This window comes from Eriocheir sinensis, unplaced genomic scaffold (genome assembly GCF_024679095.1).
Source record: "Eriocheir sinensis breed Jianghai 21 unplaced genomic scaffold, ASM2467909v1 Scaffold1529, whole genome shotgun sequence".
Taxonomy (NCBI): Eukaryota; Metazoa; Arthropoda; class Malacostraca; order Decapoda; family Varunidae; genus Eriocheir; species Eriocheir sinensis.
The window spans coordinates 1-17,186 of record NW_026110883.1 but is presented as its reverse complement, the minus strand read 5'-3'; the positions used below and the strand labels follow the sequence as shown (position 1 = coordinate 17,186).

The following is a 17,186-nucleotide window of genomic DNA, read 5'->3' as shown; positions in this document are numbered from 1 at the left end:
GAGGAGGGAAGGAAGATGTATTTTGACTGGGGAGGAAAGGAAGGGGGAGGACATGAATGGGGGAGGAGGAGGGAAGGAAGATGTATTTTGACTGGGGAGGAAAGGAAGGAAGAGAGAGCATGATTGGGGGGAGGAGGGAGGGAAGGAAGATGTATTTTGACTGGGGAGGAAATGAGGGAAGGGAGAGCATGATTCGGGGGAGGAGAGAGCGAAGGAAGATGTATTTTGACTGGGGAGGAAAGGAAGGAAGGGAGGACAGAATGGGGAGGAGGAGGAGGAAGGGAAGGAAGATGTATTTTGACTGGGGAGGAAAGGAAGGAAGGAAGAGCATGATTGGGGGAAGGAGGGAGGCTAGGAAGATGTATTTTGACTGGGGAGGAAAGGAAGGAAGGGAGAGCATGATTGGGGGGAGGGAGGGAAGGAAGGAAGATGTATTTTGACTGGGGAGGAAAGGAAAGAAGGGAGAACATGATTGGGGGGAGGGAGGGAGGGAAGGAAGATGTATTTTGACTGGGGAGGAAAGAACATAGGGAGCCTGCAAGAGGCCTTATGGCTTACACAGGGCAGCTCCAGATTCTCTCCCACTACCACCTGTCGTCCTCGTCCATGTAGCTATCCAGTCTACTCTTAAAACAAGCTATCGTCCCTGCACTAACTATGTGATTGCTGAGTCTATTCCATTCCCCCACCACCCTATTACTAAACCAATGCTTGCCTATATCTCTCCTAAATCTATACTTTTCTCATTTAAATCCATTACTGCGAGTTCTATCCTGCTGGCTAATTCTCAGTACTTTACTTATATCGCCTTTGTTGTAACACTTGACCCATTTGAATACTTCTATCAGATCTCCCCGCACTCTTCGTCTTTCTAGTGAATAAATGTAAGTTTAGATGTTTCAGCCTATTTTGATATGGGTGGTTCCTCAGCCCCTGAATCATCTTGGTCATCCTCCTCTGAACTGATTCTAGCAAGTTGATGTCCATTCTGTAGTGTGGGCACCAAAACTGGACAGGATAATCTAAGTGTGGCCTAACTAACGCTAAATAGAGTCTGAGGATGACCTCTGCACTCTGCACTGTTGGTTACCGTCCTGTTAATAAAGCCTAATAATACCCTGTTAGCCCTATTCTTCGCACTAATACATTGCTTCCTTAGTTGTAGGTCAGAGTTCACTAACAGTCCTAAATCCCTTTCACACTCTGCTCTACCTATCGTGTGGAGTCTAAACTATACCCGTGTAATGGGTTGCGTGTTCCTACACTAAGTACGTTACACTTGGTGATGTTAAAATTCATCTGCCATTTCTCTGACCAAGCTGACAGTTTGTTGAGATCCTCCTACAGTGCTCTAGCATCCTCCCCTGTCCTAATAGTGCATCCCATCTGCAAATTTACCTATGTCACTAGTTATCCCATTGTCTATGTCATTGATGTAGATAATGAATAAAAGCGAGTCGTTCACACGCGCCACCGTAGCACGCTCCGCATACGATACATTTGATACATTTAGATCCTGCGTCAGTAACACGTGGGGCTCCGGAATTCGTGCAGCAGTAGCACGCCCCCCAATGGTCTCTCCCGACGTGCCGTAGAAGCACACCCTCGCAATTTAAATGATGTGCCTTTGAAGTCCGGTTGTCAGCAACTGAGGGGCCAGCATTTCACTCATCACGCCTACATCGTCGCATCCCCTTACCGCTGTCTCGCCACTCTGGCCGGAGATATCTGGTTTCAGGTCCCGCTGGACTGCTAGTGCAGCGCTCCGCATGGGGCGTCAACAATTACGATCAAAGCTCGATAAGAATCCTCGATACACTTTTTCAAAAGTCGTAGTGAATGAGTGAGTCTTGATTGCTTTCGTGAATAGCCTTCTGATGTTTCTTTGAAGTTTGACGCGAATCGACATCCAGGTCCTTGGCACCCTGCACGCTGTTGAGTTTATTGGATTGAACGCCACACCTTTCATGATTGAACCTCGTATTACTATTATTGGTATTTTATTCATTTATTTATTTATATGTTACCATACTTTACCAATTTGAAGAGCCTGGCTCTATCTATGTTAAAATGCCATCTCCCATCTATCGGACGAGCTGGCTTTGTCTGTCGTCGTCGTCGGCATTGAGGAAAGGAATGAGTTACCATTCGCTGTATTGTCAGTAAATTTACCAATGAGATTATGGAGTCCACCGTCAACGTCATTGATCATTGGTATCAGGTATAACCCAGCACTGGGCCAAAAAACTAAGCCTTGAGGGACACCACTACGGCCAAGCGTCCATTCTTGAATCAAATCCATTGCTCACCACTCTTTGCTGTTAGTTACTTAACCAACGTGCGGTCATTGGTGTAGTTTACTCTCAATATTCTGAACATCGAGATAGACTACGTCCAGTGATTACGTCATAAACAGTGACGAGGTCATTTTAAAAGGTCACTAGGTTCGATAAGCAGAAACTCTTGTTACGCAAGCCATGTTGAAAATCCTTTATTACCGAGTGACTTTCATGGTAATTTACAAGGTGCCTCTAATTATGCTCTCGAGTGGCTTCCCTACAACTGAAGTTAGATTGATGGGCCTGTAATTACCCGGTTCTCCTTTCTTAACACATTTTCCAATCTTGACGAAAGGGCATAATGAATCTGGTTGTGACCGGTCGTGAAAGAAGAGAGTACGACACATTTCTCACGATGTTTTCTTCCGTCGTTGACAAGTTTATGGAATCAGTTACCCAGTGAGATTGTCCTTTCTGCAGACATTTCTACATTTAAGTCTCGTGCGAATGTCTTTTTAAAACCGTCATTTTATTTTTCCTCCTTTTGGCTTTGACTGGCCAGTTTGGACTATTCGTTGCCTTCGCTTTTCTCCAGTACCTTTTGGTATTGTTTGTAGTTCAACTTGTTGTATCTGCACCCTGAAGGGAGGCTTTGCTAGTTCATAATAGAAATACTAATACACACCTCATGAAATCTAGCCAAGCTTCATCTACGTTGGATCCTCTGATAATCGCATTTTGTTCATTTACGTCGAATCTCAGCGCAATTTTCCCCTTTGGCAAGTTACACCATTATGAGCTCTCCTCTACCACAACATTACTGACTAGATTATTATTTTATTTATTTTTGTATATATATCTTTCCTGTCCAGACACTTCCCACGCGTGTGCCTCATCTCCCTTTTCCTCATACGCCAGGTATGCATATCGCTTTCTTCCTTTCTTGAGTCGTAAATATCATCCCCATACATCCACGTCCACGTGCCCATCGTGTACTTCCGCATCACTTGAGGACCCAGTTTCTACCCTGCCGGTCGCATGGCCGGTCTTCGGGCCCTTATCATTTTTCTTTTTCTTAGCGCGCCTGATGCGTTCTGCCTCATTGCTTGAGGTCCCAGTATCCTCTCCACCTGTTGCCCAGCAGGCCCGTAGACCCCAACGGTCTGTCCTGGTGAGAAGACCCAACCTTGTTTTTTGCGCGCCCCGTACTTACGTCTTCATCTGTGGATTCATCGATTCAGTCTCTTCCCCGTCTGCCTCAAGGAGGTGTCTCGAGCCATCATGGCCCGCCCCGACGGGAAGAGGCCCTTTCCTTGCGCGCCCACTACGTGTCTCCTCATTTAAGGCCGAGTCCTTGATATTTGTGTTTGCGCAACGCGCCCAAGATCACGTCCAATATGTATTTCCTCGCCAATCAAGGACCCTGTGTCTTCTCCGTCTGCCTCATGGCGTATTGGGCCAGTGTGGTCCACCCTGACGGAAAGTCGTGAAGTGTTTTCCTCGCGCTCATAACGTGTTTCCTCATTTGCGGCCCCATGACTGTTGTCACGTGCCATATCTCGTCGAGGCTGATGATCACGTTCATCCCTTACCCACAGCTTCATGCGATCCTCTACTATTGTTGCAAACAAGTGTGTTAACTCCTCTCCAGACGCAGGGCCGACGGGGATGACGACCCCCGTAGGGTCTGTCGGCTCCGGTGCCTCTTCCACACTTGCCTCACAGCGGTTATTATAATCTATATAACACGCCCCGACTGAGCGGGTAAGCCTTCTTTACTCAACACTCGAGTCTAACGTTCGTAACAAAAATGCTGTTTACGTGAGAACTTGATTGATCTCCTTATTGACCTTTGCAAGTAGCTGCCGTGAGGGGCGGAAGGGTCTGCCTCATAGATCTTAGGAAAGGAAGTTTGAGACGTACCTTGAATCAGCTCCTTGATGCTAGTAGACTCCATGGCTGGCCCTTCCTCCTTGCCTTCCTCAAATTCCAGACTTTCCTCTCACATATGTTAATTTGTTCTCCTCCGTGATGTATGTCTCTCTCTCTCTCTCTCTCTCTCTCTCTCTCTCTCTCTCTCTCTCTGTTCTAATCATTCCTTCTTTATTTAGTTGTTTTATTTATATTTATCCTCATCGTCTCCTCTGTTTTATTTCCCTTTACTTACCTTAATCTCTCTCCTCACTTTCCTCCTCTCATACGTACATCCTTCTCGGTAAATCCTTTTCACTGTATCGTATATATAGTTCCATTATTTGCTTGTTTCCCTTCCTCCTCATCTCTTAACGTATAAACGAGGCTTACGGCAGAGAAATCCTAAGGCACAGTGACCTATTCTTACGTATATTAAAGTACGTTAACACACTGTTATCTCCACCTTTATCAAGGTGTGTGTATTTCTCCAGCGTAATTTTGGTGGTTTCGTTCATTTCCTCCTCCAAGTTCAAGTCCATTTTTCTCCCTTTTTCTTCTTCTCTTCCTCCTTTCCTCCTACATCAAAAAACAGCTTAATCTTGACTCTTCTTCCTCCTGTCTTCCTCTTCCTCCTCCTCTTCTTCGTTCCTTTCCTGTCTCCACTTTTATCAAGGTCTGTGTATTTCTCCGACGTAATTTTGGTGGTTTCGTTCATTTCCTCCTCCAAGTTCAAGTCCATTTCTCTCCCTTTTCTTTCCTCCCATACCAAAAAAGTTTAATCTTTCCTCTTCCTGTCTTCCTCCTACTCTTTTTTTCCTTGTTATCTCCACTTTCATCAAGGTCTGTGTATTTCTCCAGTGTAATTTTGGTGTTTTCGTTCATTTTCTCCTCCAATTTCAAGTTATTTTTCTCATTTTTCCTTACTCCTTTCCTCCTATGCCAAAAAATAGCTTAATCTTTCCTCTTCCTCCTCCTCCTTTTCGTTTCTTTGTAATCTCTACTTTTATCAAGGTCTGTGTCTTTGTAAACTTTGCAGAATGGACGAAAAAAACACCAGAAATTGCTTGTATATTTATTGAGCAAACTGACACTTCTTGCAGAGAGGGGTGGGAGGGCTTATGTGTCTGGGGGCATGTGTCTGTGGGGTTGTCAAAATACTGTGGGGAGCACCCTGTGGGCCTGATATATATATATTTTTATATATATATATATATATATATATTTATATATATATAGATAGATATATATATATATAGAGATATATATATATAGAGAGAGAGAGAGAGAGAGAGAGAGAGAGAGAGAGAGAGAGAGAGAGAGAGAGAGAGAGTCTGGCAGAGTTTAGTGCCAAGGAAATATATATATATATATATATATATATATATATATATATATATATATATATATATATATATATATATATATATTATATATATATTCTTGGCACTAAACTCTGCCAGACTCTTGCAGGGAGGGAGACAGAGACAAGACCACTGAGCCGAGGGAACCAGTCAGGCCTTCAAGATACTACCTGGATGCTGGGGGAGACGAGATGAGACGAGTCCTGTTGGGGAGAAGATGGAGGGAGATTAATTGAAGGCCAGAGAGAGATAGAGAGAGAGAGAGATGGAACTAACTCTCTCTTTCTCTCCGTATTTCTATAAAGAGAAGACTAATAAAGTTTGGAAAAATATATTACTCTTCTTCTTCTTCCTCCTCCTCTCTCTCTCTTTCCTCTGTCCACCAGTGAGCTATTGTAGGACTCTTCCTCCTCCTCCTCTCTCTCTCCTCTGTCCACCAGTGAGCTATTCTGCCCTCAAAAGGCAGAACGCATTTCTCCAAAATTTAGGTTTTGAGAAAATTGATAATAAAGATTTGATTAGTCATTGCTCTTTTGCTAATTCCATCTGCACACTGTAATTTGTTCGACATATAAATTGATCTTTGTAGTGTTGTTTTATGGCATTAAATTTCACTGAATGTGTAATAAATAGTCAGTTTCACTGTTCAAGTCCGACTAACTTTGACATAGTATGGACATAATGCGTTATGCTCTGAAAACCTTGGACTTAATGCGTTCTGCTTTGAAAACCTTACCTATTGGTATTATCATATAATCAAGCAAAGTGCATTTCTTCCATATTTATTTAATGAAATTCAATACATAGCTTTCAAGTGTGTAAGAATGGTTATGATGCGTTATGCCTTCAAACAATGTAGAAACCAGTGGAGTTGATGCATTTGCTAGTTTGTAACTTCGTTTATGAGAGGCTTATCTACCTATTCTGGATATGATTGGCCTCTTTCCGCAGATTCCATTGATATGAAAATCTCAAAAATGGCATTTTTGGAGTTAATGCGTTCTGCCTTTTGAGGGCAGTATTGTATTCTTCCCTTCCCTTCCCCTCCCCTCCCAAGATGCCGCCTGGATGTTGGGGGGAGAGAGAGAGAGGATGAGATGGAACACACTCTCTCTCTCTCTCTCTTTTTTTCAATGGACCTTATACACTTTTATGCTACTTTTTTGGTGAGAGAGAGAGAGAGAGAGTTCCAGCTTCCAGTCCCTTGCTGAGCTGAGTGACCAGACAGCACCAGCCAATCAGCCATAGCCCTGAAAAGATATATGGTGGTTAGGTCCCGGTAGATTGTGGTGGAGTGGTAGAAATCGTGGTTGAATGTCAGGTCTTGGGTTGAAATTTTGGGGTTACAGAGTTGAAAAAGTTTTGAACAAGTTGAGTTTTTGGGTTGAACTTGTGATGACTGATGGTTAATAATAATAATAATAATAAAAGTATATAAAATTAATCTGTATTTTCTCATTCCTGAGAGAGAGAGAGAGAGAGAGAGAGAGAGAGAGAGAGAGAGAGAGAGAGAGAGTTACTTACCTCCACATCTGAAAAGGAAAAATCTATAATCTTCCTTCCTCTTCCTCCTCCTCACACACACAAAAAAAAAACATCTCTGCTACACACTAAAGTTATGACCGCAGCAGCAGCAGCAGTTAGACGCTGAATTATTGTCACAAGTTATAGTGTGTGTTGTGCCAGGTCCCTGCTGGTGAGCCTGGTTTCGACCCTCACACCAACCACCCCCAGGGCCACAACGGAGGTGGGTTGAGTTCTAATGAGTGCTTATAAGTTCTGCAGGTGCTGTTTGTTGTGCTTTCATTGAACTTAAAGGTGCCTTTGACAGAGCAAATAAAGAGGTTATATTGGAACAACTTATTTTAAAGGGCATTAAAGGGAAATTACTGGGCTGGGTCAAAGACTATTTGCATGTTAGGAAGGCTAAGGTGTGGTTCCATGGAGCCTCTTCTGCTGAAGGGAGTTTTGAATTGGGCACTCCACAGGGAAGGGTCCTTAGTCCTTTGCTCTTTAATATTCTCATGGACAAAATTGCACAGTACCCCTTTCCTCAGGGCACAGAAATTTTTATATATGCTGATGATATACTTGTTCAGTGTAATGCTCCACGGACGCTTACCTTAGCCCTCCACCAGCTGGAAGACTTGTGCACTTCTATGGGACTAGTTGTTAATGAATCCAAAACTAAATTTCAATCAATTGCCAGAGTATGTCGGGCGCCACGTATCAATGACGTCAAACTCGATCGTGTCCACTGTTACAAATACTTGGGTGTATATCTTAGCTTTAAACAGACCACGGAATGTATCACTTATATCAGGAATCATTTTTTTTTTTTTTTTTTTTTTTTTTACGTCGTTGCCTGTTGCGCCGGTAGGCATCTTCCTGGTGGGGCCTGATGGTCGGCCCAAGGCTTCTTCCAGGTGGGGCCTGATGGTCGGCCCAGCCCGTTCTGGCGCAGGCGAGTGTTTATAGTGGCGCCATCTTGCATTGGCTCATGCTGCCCCCCGGAACTCGTTCTTGATTCGCTTGGACGGCTTCCTCTAGAGTCCGGGTTGATGGGTGGTCTTCAGGACAGCATGTGGGTAGTTTTAAGCCACTCGACGGTGACTGAAAAATCCGAGTGGTAGCGTGGGGATTCGAACCCGCGTCGTCTATCACGCGGTGAATGTGGGCCCAGTACGCTACCAGTTGGCACCGTTGCGTGTTCTCGCATACAGGGGCCTAGGTGTTGGCGTCCCCATACTTAGAATGTTTTACATTTCTGTTATTCGATCATTGATTGATTATGCTGCCCCAGTCTTAGTCCGGTTCAGCGAGTCCCATCTGAAGCCCCTGGAAATTATTCAAAATGAAGCAATGAGGATAATCCTTGGTTGCCCCAAGACAGCTAAGATTGAAGTTCTTCGCGTTGAGTTAGTTCTCCTTTGTGTTGTGTGCCGGATTCGTGAAATTACATGTAGAACTCTCTGCCGCATGGAGGTATTAAGAACACAACAACATGCAAATATTCCCCTTGGCTACTTTGCTAAATAACAAAAAATACTTATAAAAACTAATCTGTAAAATAAAAGTCGACTGCAGAGTGTAAGTAACTGCATATAACTGAACGTACCTCTAAACTAAGCACTTGCTGAAGACGGCAAGCTAAACTATGTGACAAAGGCGGCATCAACTTTATCATCAAACAGGACACACTGGCTGGACTTGGATGAGAGGGCTGTCCCTGTGGCTGGCGTCCCTGGCTACCACCCCTCGGGCCTGGTTTTGAATTCCGGCTTGGGTAGGCAGTGTACAGCCCAGCCAGTTGTTCATCCTTCTTTGCAGAATGATCGATAAAATTGGTACCTGGGGAAAAGGTAAACTGTGGCGGTCCCGGACTTCACACCGCCCATTCAAAAGGTCAATGGTACAGAGCTGAACACCATGGCCAGGCACACCTTTACCAGTACCTTTGCTGTCCCACGGTAGACCAGACTCCCACTCCTGATGGACTGCGGTGGACTGTGGACCTTGATTCCTGAGTCTTGAGATGCTTCCCTTCCTTCCCAGACCTGTCAACGAGAGACCCTTGACTAACACGTTCAATACTGTATACAATAATGGCACATTAATGCTCATACAATATAATACAAAACATACCAACATTTAATTAGAGAAAGTGTGTATCATTTCAACACCTTTAGAGATACACACCAAGTTCAAAGTGACAGGCAGAGATGGTGGTGGTGGCTGTACATGACTGGACAATGCTGAGGTGCACAGCATGAGGGATGGGGAGGTAGGTGAGGTGATGAGGAGGTGTGATGTGTTCAGTGTGGTAAGGAGGCAAAGCTTGAGGGGGTTGGGCACATCTGGAGGAGAAAGGACAGCCACATTAGTTAGCAAAGCAGAGGATAACATTAAAATTATTCTAGTCCACATGTCAGACCGTAGCCATAAGGAAGCCGGCCAGAGCGATATGGAAGTAGCCAAAATGAGGGTGTTGTGAGGGATGTGTGGCGTCACTGGGAGGGACAGAATCAGTAATGCAAGAACCAGACCAACAGTGCAGGAGGTGTTGCGAGGGATGTGTGGTGTCACTGGGAAGGACAGAATCAGTAATGCAAGAACCAGACCAACAGTGCAGGAGGTGGCCTCATATTTACCAGTTTCTGAGCCATAGCTATTGCCAATAAACACCAATAAGTAACCATTTTAATGATAACTCTATATAAAGGCAATTACTGGGGTCGAGGAGGCAGTTTTGGGGTTGGAAATCGGTAAACAGGAGGCTGGGTACAACAATCTGGAACCGTTGTGAGGTGGTACGGGCATGTTAATGAGACAATACAGAGATACTGATGCGAGGAGAGTACTAGAAATGGAAGTGCAGGGAGGGGGAATGAGAGGTAGACCCAAGACAAGACAGCAGCAGACATGAGAGAGAAGGGCCTCAACACCAACACGACAGGCGATAAGAGGAACGTGGAGGCGGCTCGTCAAAAACAGCGACCCCGTATAAAGACAGGCTAATGAGCTGGCCAAGAAGAGGGACTCCATGCCAGACCAAATGTCTGTACCAAATTGAACAGATCCCTTCATGTTTTATTGGCTAGCATGGTATCTGAAGTGTCCAAAAACAGTTGATGGACTTTCGAGTCACTTTGCTAATCTTTAAAAATAGCTGCTGTTATGTTGCCCAATCAGTGAACTTCAGAAAAACACCCATAACTTCTTCCCAAAGTGACCCACAAAGCTGGAAATGAGCTTAAACTGTTCCTCTTTAACTTCTTCATCTTCTGGTGTGCAACATGCCAGGTTTTGCCTGTTTTTACTATTTCATAATAACTGGCGGATCAGAAAAACATCAATTTTTTTTACATTTTTTGAAGATTTTTTTTTTTTTAAGTTTTCTATTTCTTCCTGCTGATGCTTTATTTTGGTCAAGGTGTGTATTCAGTACTTGAAAACTGTCCACAGATCACATCAACAAGGTTTATTTTGATTATTTGAGCCTCTGTTTAGTTATAAAATCACATGTTTTTTTTCTATTTTCACTTGAGTTTGTTAGAGAGCGTCCACATTTCTCAGCTGAATGACTTTGTTTTGATAATGGATACACCTGTTCTATGGGCTCCTCCTTACATACTAGTACATCCACATCACAGACCAGCCACTGTGAATGCCATGCAGCCATCACTGCCACCAAAACCCAGCCCCACAAATCTTGCCTACTGTAAACCTTTCCAGGTCCATCCAAAATGCCTACAAGCTTACACCTGTATTTAAGAAGGCTAAATTAAGGGGGACGAAGAGTGGTCTGAAATCGCGAATATGGCGTGCACAAAAACTGACTCCCGAAGCATGGATGGTCCAGTCACATTCTATGCTTAATGATGAATGTACTCTGTGCATCATTTTCCAATTTTGGGTGAATTCTGAGTTCTTGTGCATGTCAGATTTGTGATTTTTGCCCACTATCCTTCCCCTTGAGTATGTTCTGCAGTGTTCCTTGTTCAGACATATGCATGACCAGAATCTGTCGTGAAATGGCAGAACATATGAACCAACAAAATGTCACATGACTATATGACCTACCACTAGCACACAGGCCTGGGGCACTCAATTTTCTACTTCCGAGCAGGTTGAACAGCGTCAACCACCCGTCAACCTTATTCTTCTTGGTGGAGTGACGTGAGGTTGGTGAGGAGGCAGAGAGGGTCCTCATGGCAGTCTCAGCGGTTCTGTTGGACAGAAAAAAAAAAAATTATATAGGGTGCCTAAACTTGACCTCCAGCAGTCTGAGGGAGGGAAGGGAGGAGGGAGAGGAAGGGAAGCAGTGGGTGCTGGCCTCACCATCCAGCCACCCGTCACCACCTCCAGCTGACCAGGTTAGGTTAGGTTGGGTCTGTTAGTAGTGGTCAGTATGGGAGGGAGTGGGTGGTTATGGAGGTTAGTGTGGAAGGGAGTGACTGGTGAGAGAGAATGTAAGAGACAGACAGACAGGGAAAGAAGTGCAGAACAGACAGAGAGAACGATGGGATAAAACAAACAGACACACAGATAGACAGAAAAAAAAGACAGGTAGGCTAACACACAAAGACAGAGACAGACAGAAAAAAACAGAAATGCTAACACAGACACAGACAGACAAGCTTATACAGACAGAAAAAGAAACAGAAAGGCAAAAACAGAGACAGACAGACAGACAAGCTTATACAGACAGAGACAGAGAGAAACAGAGGCTAACACAGACAGACAGACAAGCTTATACAGACAGAGACAGAGAAACAGAGAGGCTAACACAGACAAACAGAGAAACAGAGGCTAACACAGAGACAGACAGACAGACAAATAGAAAGAACGACAGACAAGCTTAAACAGACAGAGACAGAGAGAAACAGAAGCTAACACAGAGACAGATAGAAAGAAAAACAGACAGACAAGCTTATATATATATATATATATATATATAGAGAGAGAGAGAGAGAGAGAGAGAGAGAGAGAGAGAGAGAGAGAGAGAGAGAGAGAGAGAGAGAGAGAGAAAGTCGTAAAGAAATGAAAAAAAGTTGAAAAAAAAAGAAAGAAATGAGATGCAAGGTGTGTGTGTGTGTGTGTGTGTGTGTTGGATAGTATATGTTAATGGTCTAAATTTTATAAAGAAATAATTGTGCAATTATATATACATCAGTTTATGGTTACATACACACACACACACACACACACGGGCGGTGTAGTCATGGTAGCAAAAACAGTCGTTGGGCATCACAGAGGCATGGGTCAAATTCTTCATGCCCGGCACTGGCCGGTATGGCACTCACCCCCGCGGCCCCCATCCACCTCCACGGACCCTATGCCCTATGCGCAGCCTCTGCACCACCCCGGCCACCCCAAAACAAAAAGAGGGGCTAGGGGGCCCTTCCTCCTTCGAGGTGAAGGGGTCGCGTGGGCTTTGCCCTGCACCCATCACTGACGGCAGGCTCCCCGGATGGGGATGCATCATGGAAGCCTGCCGCGCGGTCGTGCCCCCCAGCAAGACCGGATCGGGGTCGAGGCTCGCACCCCGACCCCAACCTCTACTTCTTAATTTGTTTTTGGATATCTTTTTTTGTAGGTGTAGATGAAACTATATTTTAGTTTTATCCGCATAAAAATGCTAAGAGTCACATATTTCCAGGATATGTTACCCTCCTCACTACAAACGTTAAGCACCAGAGTGAGGACGAAGAGAAAACCTGCGTGGGCTACAAAATAGTTTGGATGATAAACAATGGAGGAGTATAGCTAGATAATTTAAATGCACCAGTTTCTTTTGCGTCTTTCAGTGGAATCCTTTCGATCTTCACAAAAACGACACACTTAAGTATTTAAAGGGAGTGTCTACAAAGCAGCTGAGAGTTCCCTAACACACTTCTGCTAAAAAGAAAAAGCTGAAGCTAAAACTAGCCTCAGGATTCCCGCCGGCCAGCTCGTGATTCAGTTTTCAAGTCCACGTACGCAGGAAAGCAGACTCAAATTACGCGTCTTTCCACGAGTCTCTAAAAACTGTCGAGTCAGCTTTGTAGCCGAAGCCTGGTCAAAGATTACGTCCAGGTTTCTCTCTCTCTCTCTCTCTCTCTCTCTCTCTCTCTCTCTCTCTCTCTCTCTCTCTCTCTAGATAGACAGATAGATAGATAGGTAGATAGTTAAGTCAGACCCCACTTGGATTATGCGGTACAGTTTTGGTTTTGGTCTCCCCACCATGCAAAAGACATTACTAAATTAGGTGTTCAACGTCGGGCAACAAAAATGATCCCTTCTTTGCACAACAAACCCTACGACGAGAGGCTCTCAACCCTTAACATGTTCTCTCTTGAGAAACGTCGCCTCTAAGGAAAACTGATCGAATGTTTTAAAATACTTAATGGCTTTACGAATGTGGATAAATCAAAATTATTTATGATCGATGACACTGCGAACGAGAATAATGGCACAAAACTTAAATGAGACAAGTAAATTCAGACTGCACCAAATATTTCTTCCCCAGCGTTGTAGTTCGAGATTGGAATAAGCTCCCGCCTTCGGTGGCCCAGTGTAACACGATTGACTCATTTAAAAACAAGCTCGACCGTCACTTCCTTCAACTTAATGTTACCTAGAGTAGAAATAAAAAATTTTGGAGCCATCTGATTAATGTAGAATCACTTACTAATAGGTTTAAGGACAGATCATCTAGTCTGGACCATGGGGTCTGTATGGTTTGATTTTCTATGTAAATCTATGTAAATTCTCTCTCTCTCTCTCTCTCTCTCTCTCTCTCTCTCTCTCTCTCTCTCTCTCTCTCTCTCTCTCTCTCTCTGTGTGTGTGTGTGTGTGTGTGTGTGTGTGTGTGTGTGTGTGTGTGTGTGTGTGTGTGTGTGTGTGTGTGTGTGTGTGTGTGTGTGTGTGTGTGTGTGTGTGTGTGTGTGTGTGTGTGTGTGTGTGTGGGGGTAATTCGTCATGGTCTGACCGCGCGATAGACTCACGATCGCCAGCCAGTATTCTTCTCGACAGAGCATGGAGCTCCCAAGTGATGGATCTCTGGGTACGGCTGAAACCTCACATCGGAGGTGGCCGAGTGGTCTGCGGATATGGTGAGCCCGGGAACCTAGGTTCGAGTCCCACCGATGACACACTGACTGTTTTAAACCATCGCCGAGTGGCGAAATATTACCCACTTGCTGCCCATATCTTCAATCAACCCTGACTTCAGGGACTTCGGTCAAGAGGAGCACCGGGGGCCAGCATGAGTTAAGCAAGTGGCATACATCACGGCAGCCACTATAAATAAAATTCGCCTGCGCCAATAACGAGGTGGGGTCGTCGAAGAAACTCAAGCAAGCCTACCGGCGTTATAGACAGCACCTTAAAAAAAAAATAACGGGAGGCAGGACACAACCCCCGACTAATACCCATTCACTGCTGGCTGGACTACTGGACCGCTAGTTGGACAGGGAAAGACTGCCCATCCATCTCCCTTCCGCCCGGGAATCGAACCCGACACCTCTTGGTTGTACGGCGAGCGCCCTGCCATTGCACTACGGAGCCCCGTGCACGTACGTACGTGAGTGTGTGTGTGTGTGTGTGTGTGTGTGTGTGTTTTATGGTATGGGAAGGTAGACTAAAGCTGGCGTCACATTTAAACCTATTTTTCGCTTGTTGCTTGCCGAGCGCTGAGTATTTATTCTTTTGCGGGCAAGTGAGCAGGATCATCACCATTAAAAAAAAAATCAATATGTCAACCATCGAACATCATCACTTGCGGCGGCATATACATAAATAAGCAAACAAACAGACAAACATCCAGAGTAATGGTCGTCACCGTTATCCGCCTTTCCATCAACAATTGCAGATTATAGGAATTCTACATATACCGTTGAGATGATCACTTTTGGAAGGGAGAGAGAGAGAGAGAGAGAGAGAGAGAGAGAGAGAGAGAGAGAGAGAGAGAGAGAGAGAGAGAGAGAGAGAGAGAGAGAGAGAGAGAGTGTGTGTGTGTGTGTGTGTGTGTGTAATTCACCACGGCCTGATCACGAGTTGGACTCGCAATCGCCAGTAAGTACCTTCCTGACAAGAGCAAGACTCAATATAGTCAATCTCCGGGTACTGCCAGGACCTCCAAACACCACACCGCAAGGCCTCTTTTCCTTTCATTAGCGCGAGGTGAGGGGCAGGCCAGACCCCGCGCCCCGCCTCTTGTCTACGTGGTCAGGGTAACAGATTGGTCTCGAGGGCAAAATCTATCTAAGAACTTGATCATATTGAGCGAGGTGGGAATAAGAGAGTGGAAGAACATGCTGGCCGTGCTGACTCGAATCTTCACGCCCTGGTGTATGAGTGGACGACCACGTGAAGATAACAACTGCTTTGCCTGTGTGTGTGTGTGTGTGTGTGTGTGTGTGTGTGTGTGTGTGTGTGTAATAGACCGTGCATTCCTTCCTCCAGCTGTCTTGAAGGAGCGCCTGGCTGAGCATCTGGTGCATTATTTTTTATATATTCATTTTGCGAGGTGAGTGAGTGTACGTCTGAAGGCGTCTTAGGCGGAGAGCGAGAAACTTGAACGTAACTCTCGTGTTTATGGCAGAGGAACACATATTTACTGTGTAGCTAATGATCACGTGCAGGAAGGGATCTCTCTCTCTCTCTCTCTCTCTCTCTCTCTCTCTCTCTCTCTCTCTCTCTCTCTCTCTCTCTCTCTCTCTCTCTGTTTTGTTCTCGGAGTATATCACTCTAATCCTTTTATACAACACGTCGGCGCCATCCACTCCAACGCCCGTCCAAAAGAGCGTGGCGTGAGTTACGGTACGAGGGTGAAGCTTGAGGCCACTGATAAAGGCAGCAGCAGCAACATAAGCATTATAACGATTATATTCCAGACTCCGGCGGGTCTTGGGGACGTCGTGATCAGCTCTGCAAAAAAGGAAAAGCAGCAGCAAAGGTTATTTATTTTCACGACGAAGGCAGTGTTGAAAGTTGGTTGTGGCAGTAGTAGTAGTAGTTGTTGTTGGTGGTGGTGGTGTTTTTGTTTTTGTTGTTGTTGTTGTTGTTGGTGGTGGTGGTGTTGTAGTAGTAGTATTGGTAGTAGTTTCCGTTGTTTTCTCTTGTTACTGCACGTGAGATATGACTGAAAGGCGTTGCAGAGAAGGCAAGCGTATACACACGCGGTCTGTAAGCGAATATGTACTCTATGGGATGGATGAGGAAGGAAAGGGAACCGTAGGGAAGGAAGACCGGGCTAAAAGGGAGGGAAAGGGAAGGAAAGCGGTGCTGGAAAGTTACTAAAGTGAGGGGAAGGGGGTTGAGTGGGCACTGGCATGGGAGGGGGGGCGGGGAAGAGGCACTTAAAGGTCGCGTTGAAAGGGTGAGGGGAAAGGAGGCGTGGTGGAAACGAGGAGGGAAAGGGAGTCTTGTGGGGGAGCGCACGAGGGGACGCTGAGGGTTGAGGGGTACACAGAGTTTCTGAAAGAGGCAGGTTTTGCGTTGTGGATATTTGCATTTTGTGAAAGAGAGCGATGGTGGTGTCGCGAGCAGTGACGGGTGAGAGGAGGAGGGGGTGGGGGGCGAGGGGCAGAGTGGCGGCGTTGTTATGGTAATGGTGGTCGTGGTGGTGGTGGTATTTTTGGGTTGTTGTTGTTGTTGAACTTTCCCTCCATTATAACTTCCCAACATAACTTTGCAACAACACTCTGCTCCTGCTGATTAAAACTTGCTGACGTCACAATGTCTTCTTTAAAAGCGAAAGAAATCAAACGACAAGTAATTACAGTTTAATTAGTGTGTGCCAGCACCTTGGAGGAACGATTCTCAAATAAACCAACCCACAAGACTGCTAATCCCCTTCACGAATACATTAAGTTGCTGCCACGAATAATCGGCTTAATTACAGTGAGAAGGAATATTGTTTGTTCTGGCGTCCTGGGTGCAGCTGAGCACAAGCTACCCGCGTTCTACCTTAATTAAAAAAACGTTATTAGTCAACCAGAACAGAAAACGGAGCTGTAATTTTTTTTTATGGATGCTGTAGTCGGGAGTATGAAAATATAAACAAACTCGACTGATGTTGACCCTGATGTTGACCCTCGTCTCCTTAAAAACAGACAAGCAATGAAAAAAATGACGTAAAAATCTG

The 17,186-nt window shown here is 45.0% G+C and overlaps 1 protein-coding gene across 3 annotated transcripts; it reads right to left on the bottom strand.

Moving 5' to 3' along the window:
• Window positions 1–5,630: 5,630 nt before the first annotated feature.
• LOC126990295 (uncharacterized) lies at window positions 5,631–11,366 on the bottom strand. Of its 3 annotated transcripts, none has more exons than XM_050848861.1 (4): window positions 11,138–11,305; window positions 9,254–9,411; window positions 9,010–9,111; window positions 5,631–5,757 (listed from the first exon to the last, which is right to left on the bottom strand). In XM_050848861.1, the coding sequence occupies exons 1-4, from the start codon at window positions 11,265–11,267 to the stop codon at window positions 5,713–5,715; spliced, it is 435 nt and encodes a 144-aa protein (XP_050704818.1). In that variant the 5' UTR covers window positions 11,268–11,305; the 3' UTR covers window positions 5,631–5,712. The 3 variants fall into 3 exon arrangements, with proteins under 3 accessions (XP_050704818.1, XP_050704817.1, XP_050704819.1); XM_050848860.1 differs by having other exon boundaries at window positions 5,633–5,757; window positions 8,998–9,111; window positions 11,138–11,366; XM_050848862.1 differs by lacking the exon at window positions 5,631–5,757 and adding an exon at window positions 6,609–6,804 and having other exon boundaries at window positions 11,138–11,360.
• Window positions 11,367–17,186: the final 5,820 nt, after the last annotated feature.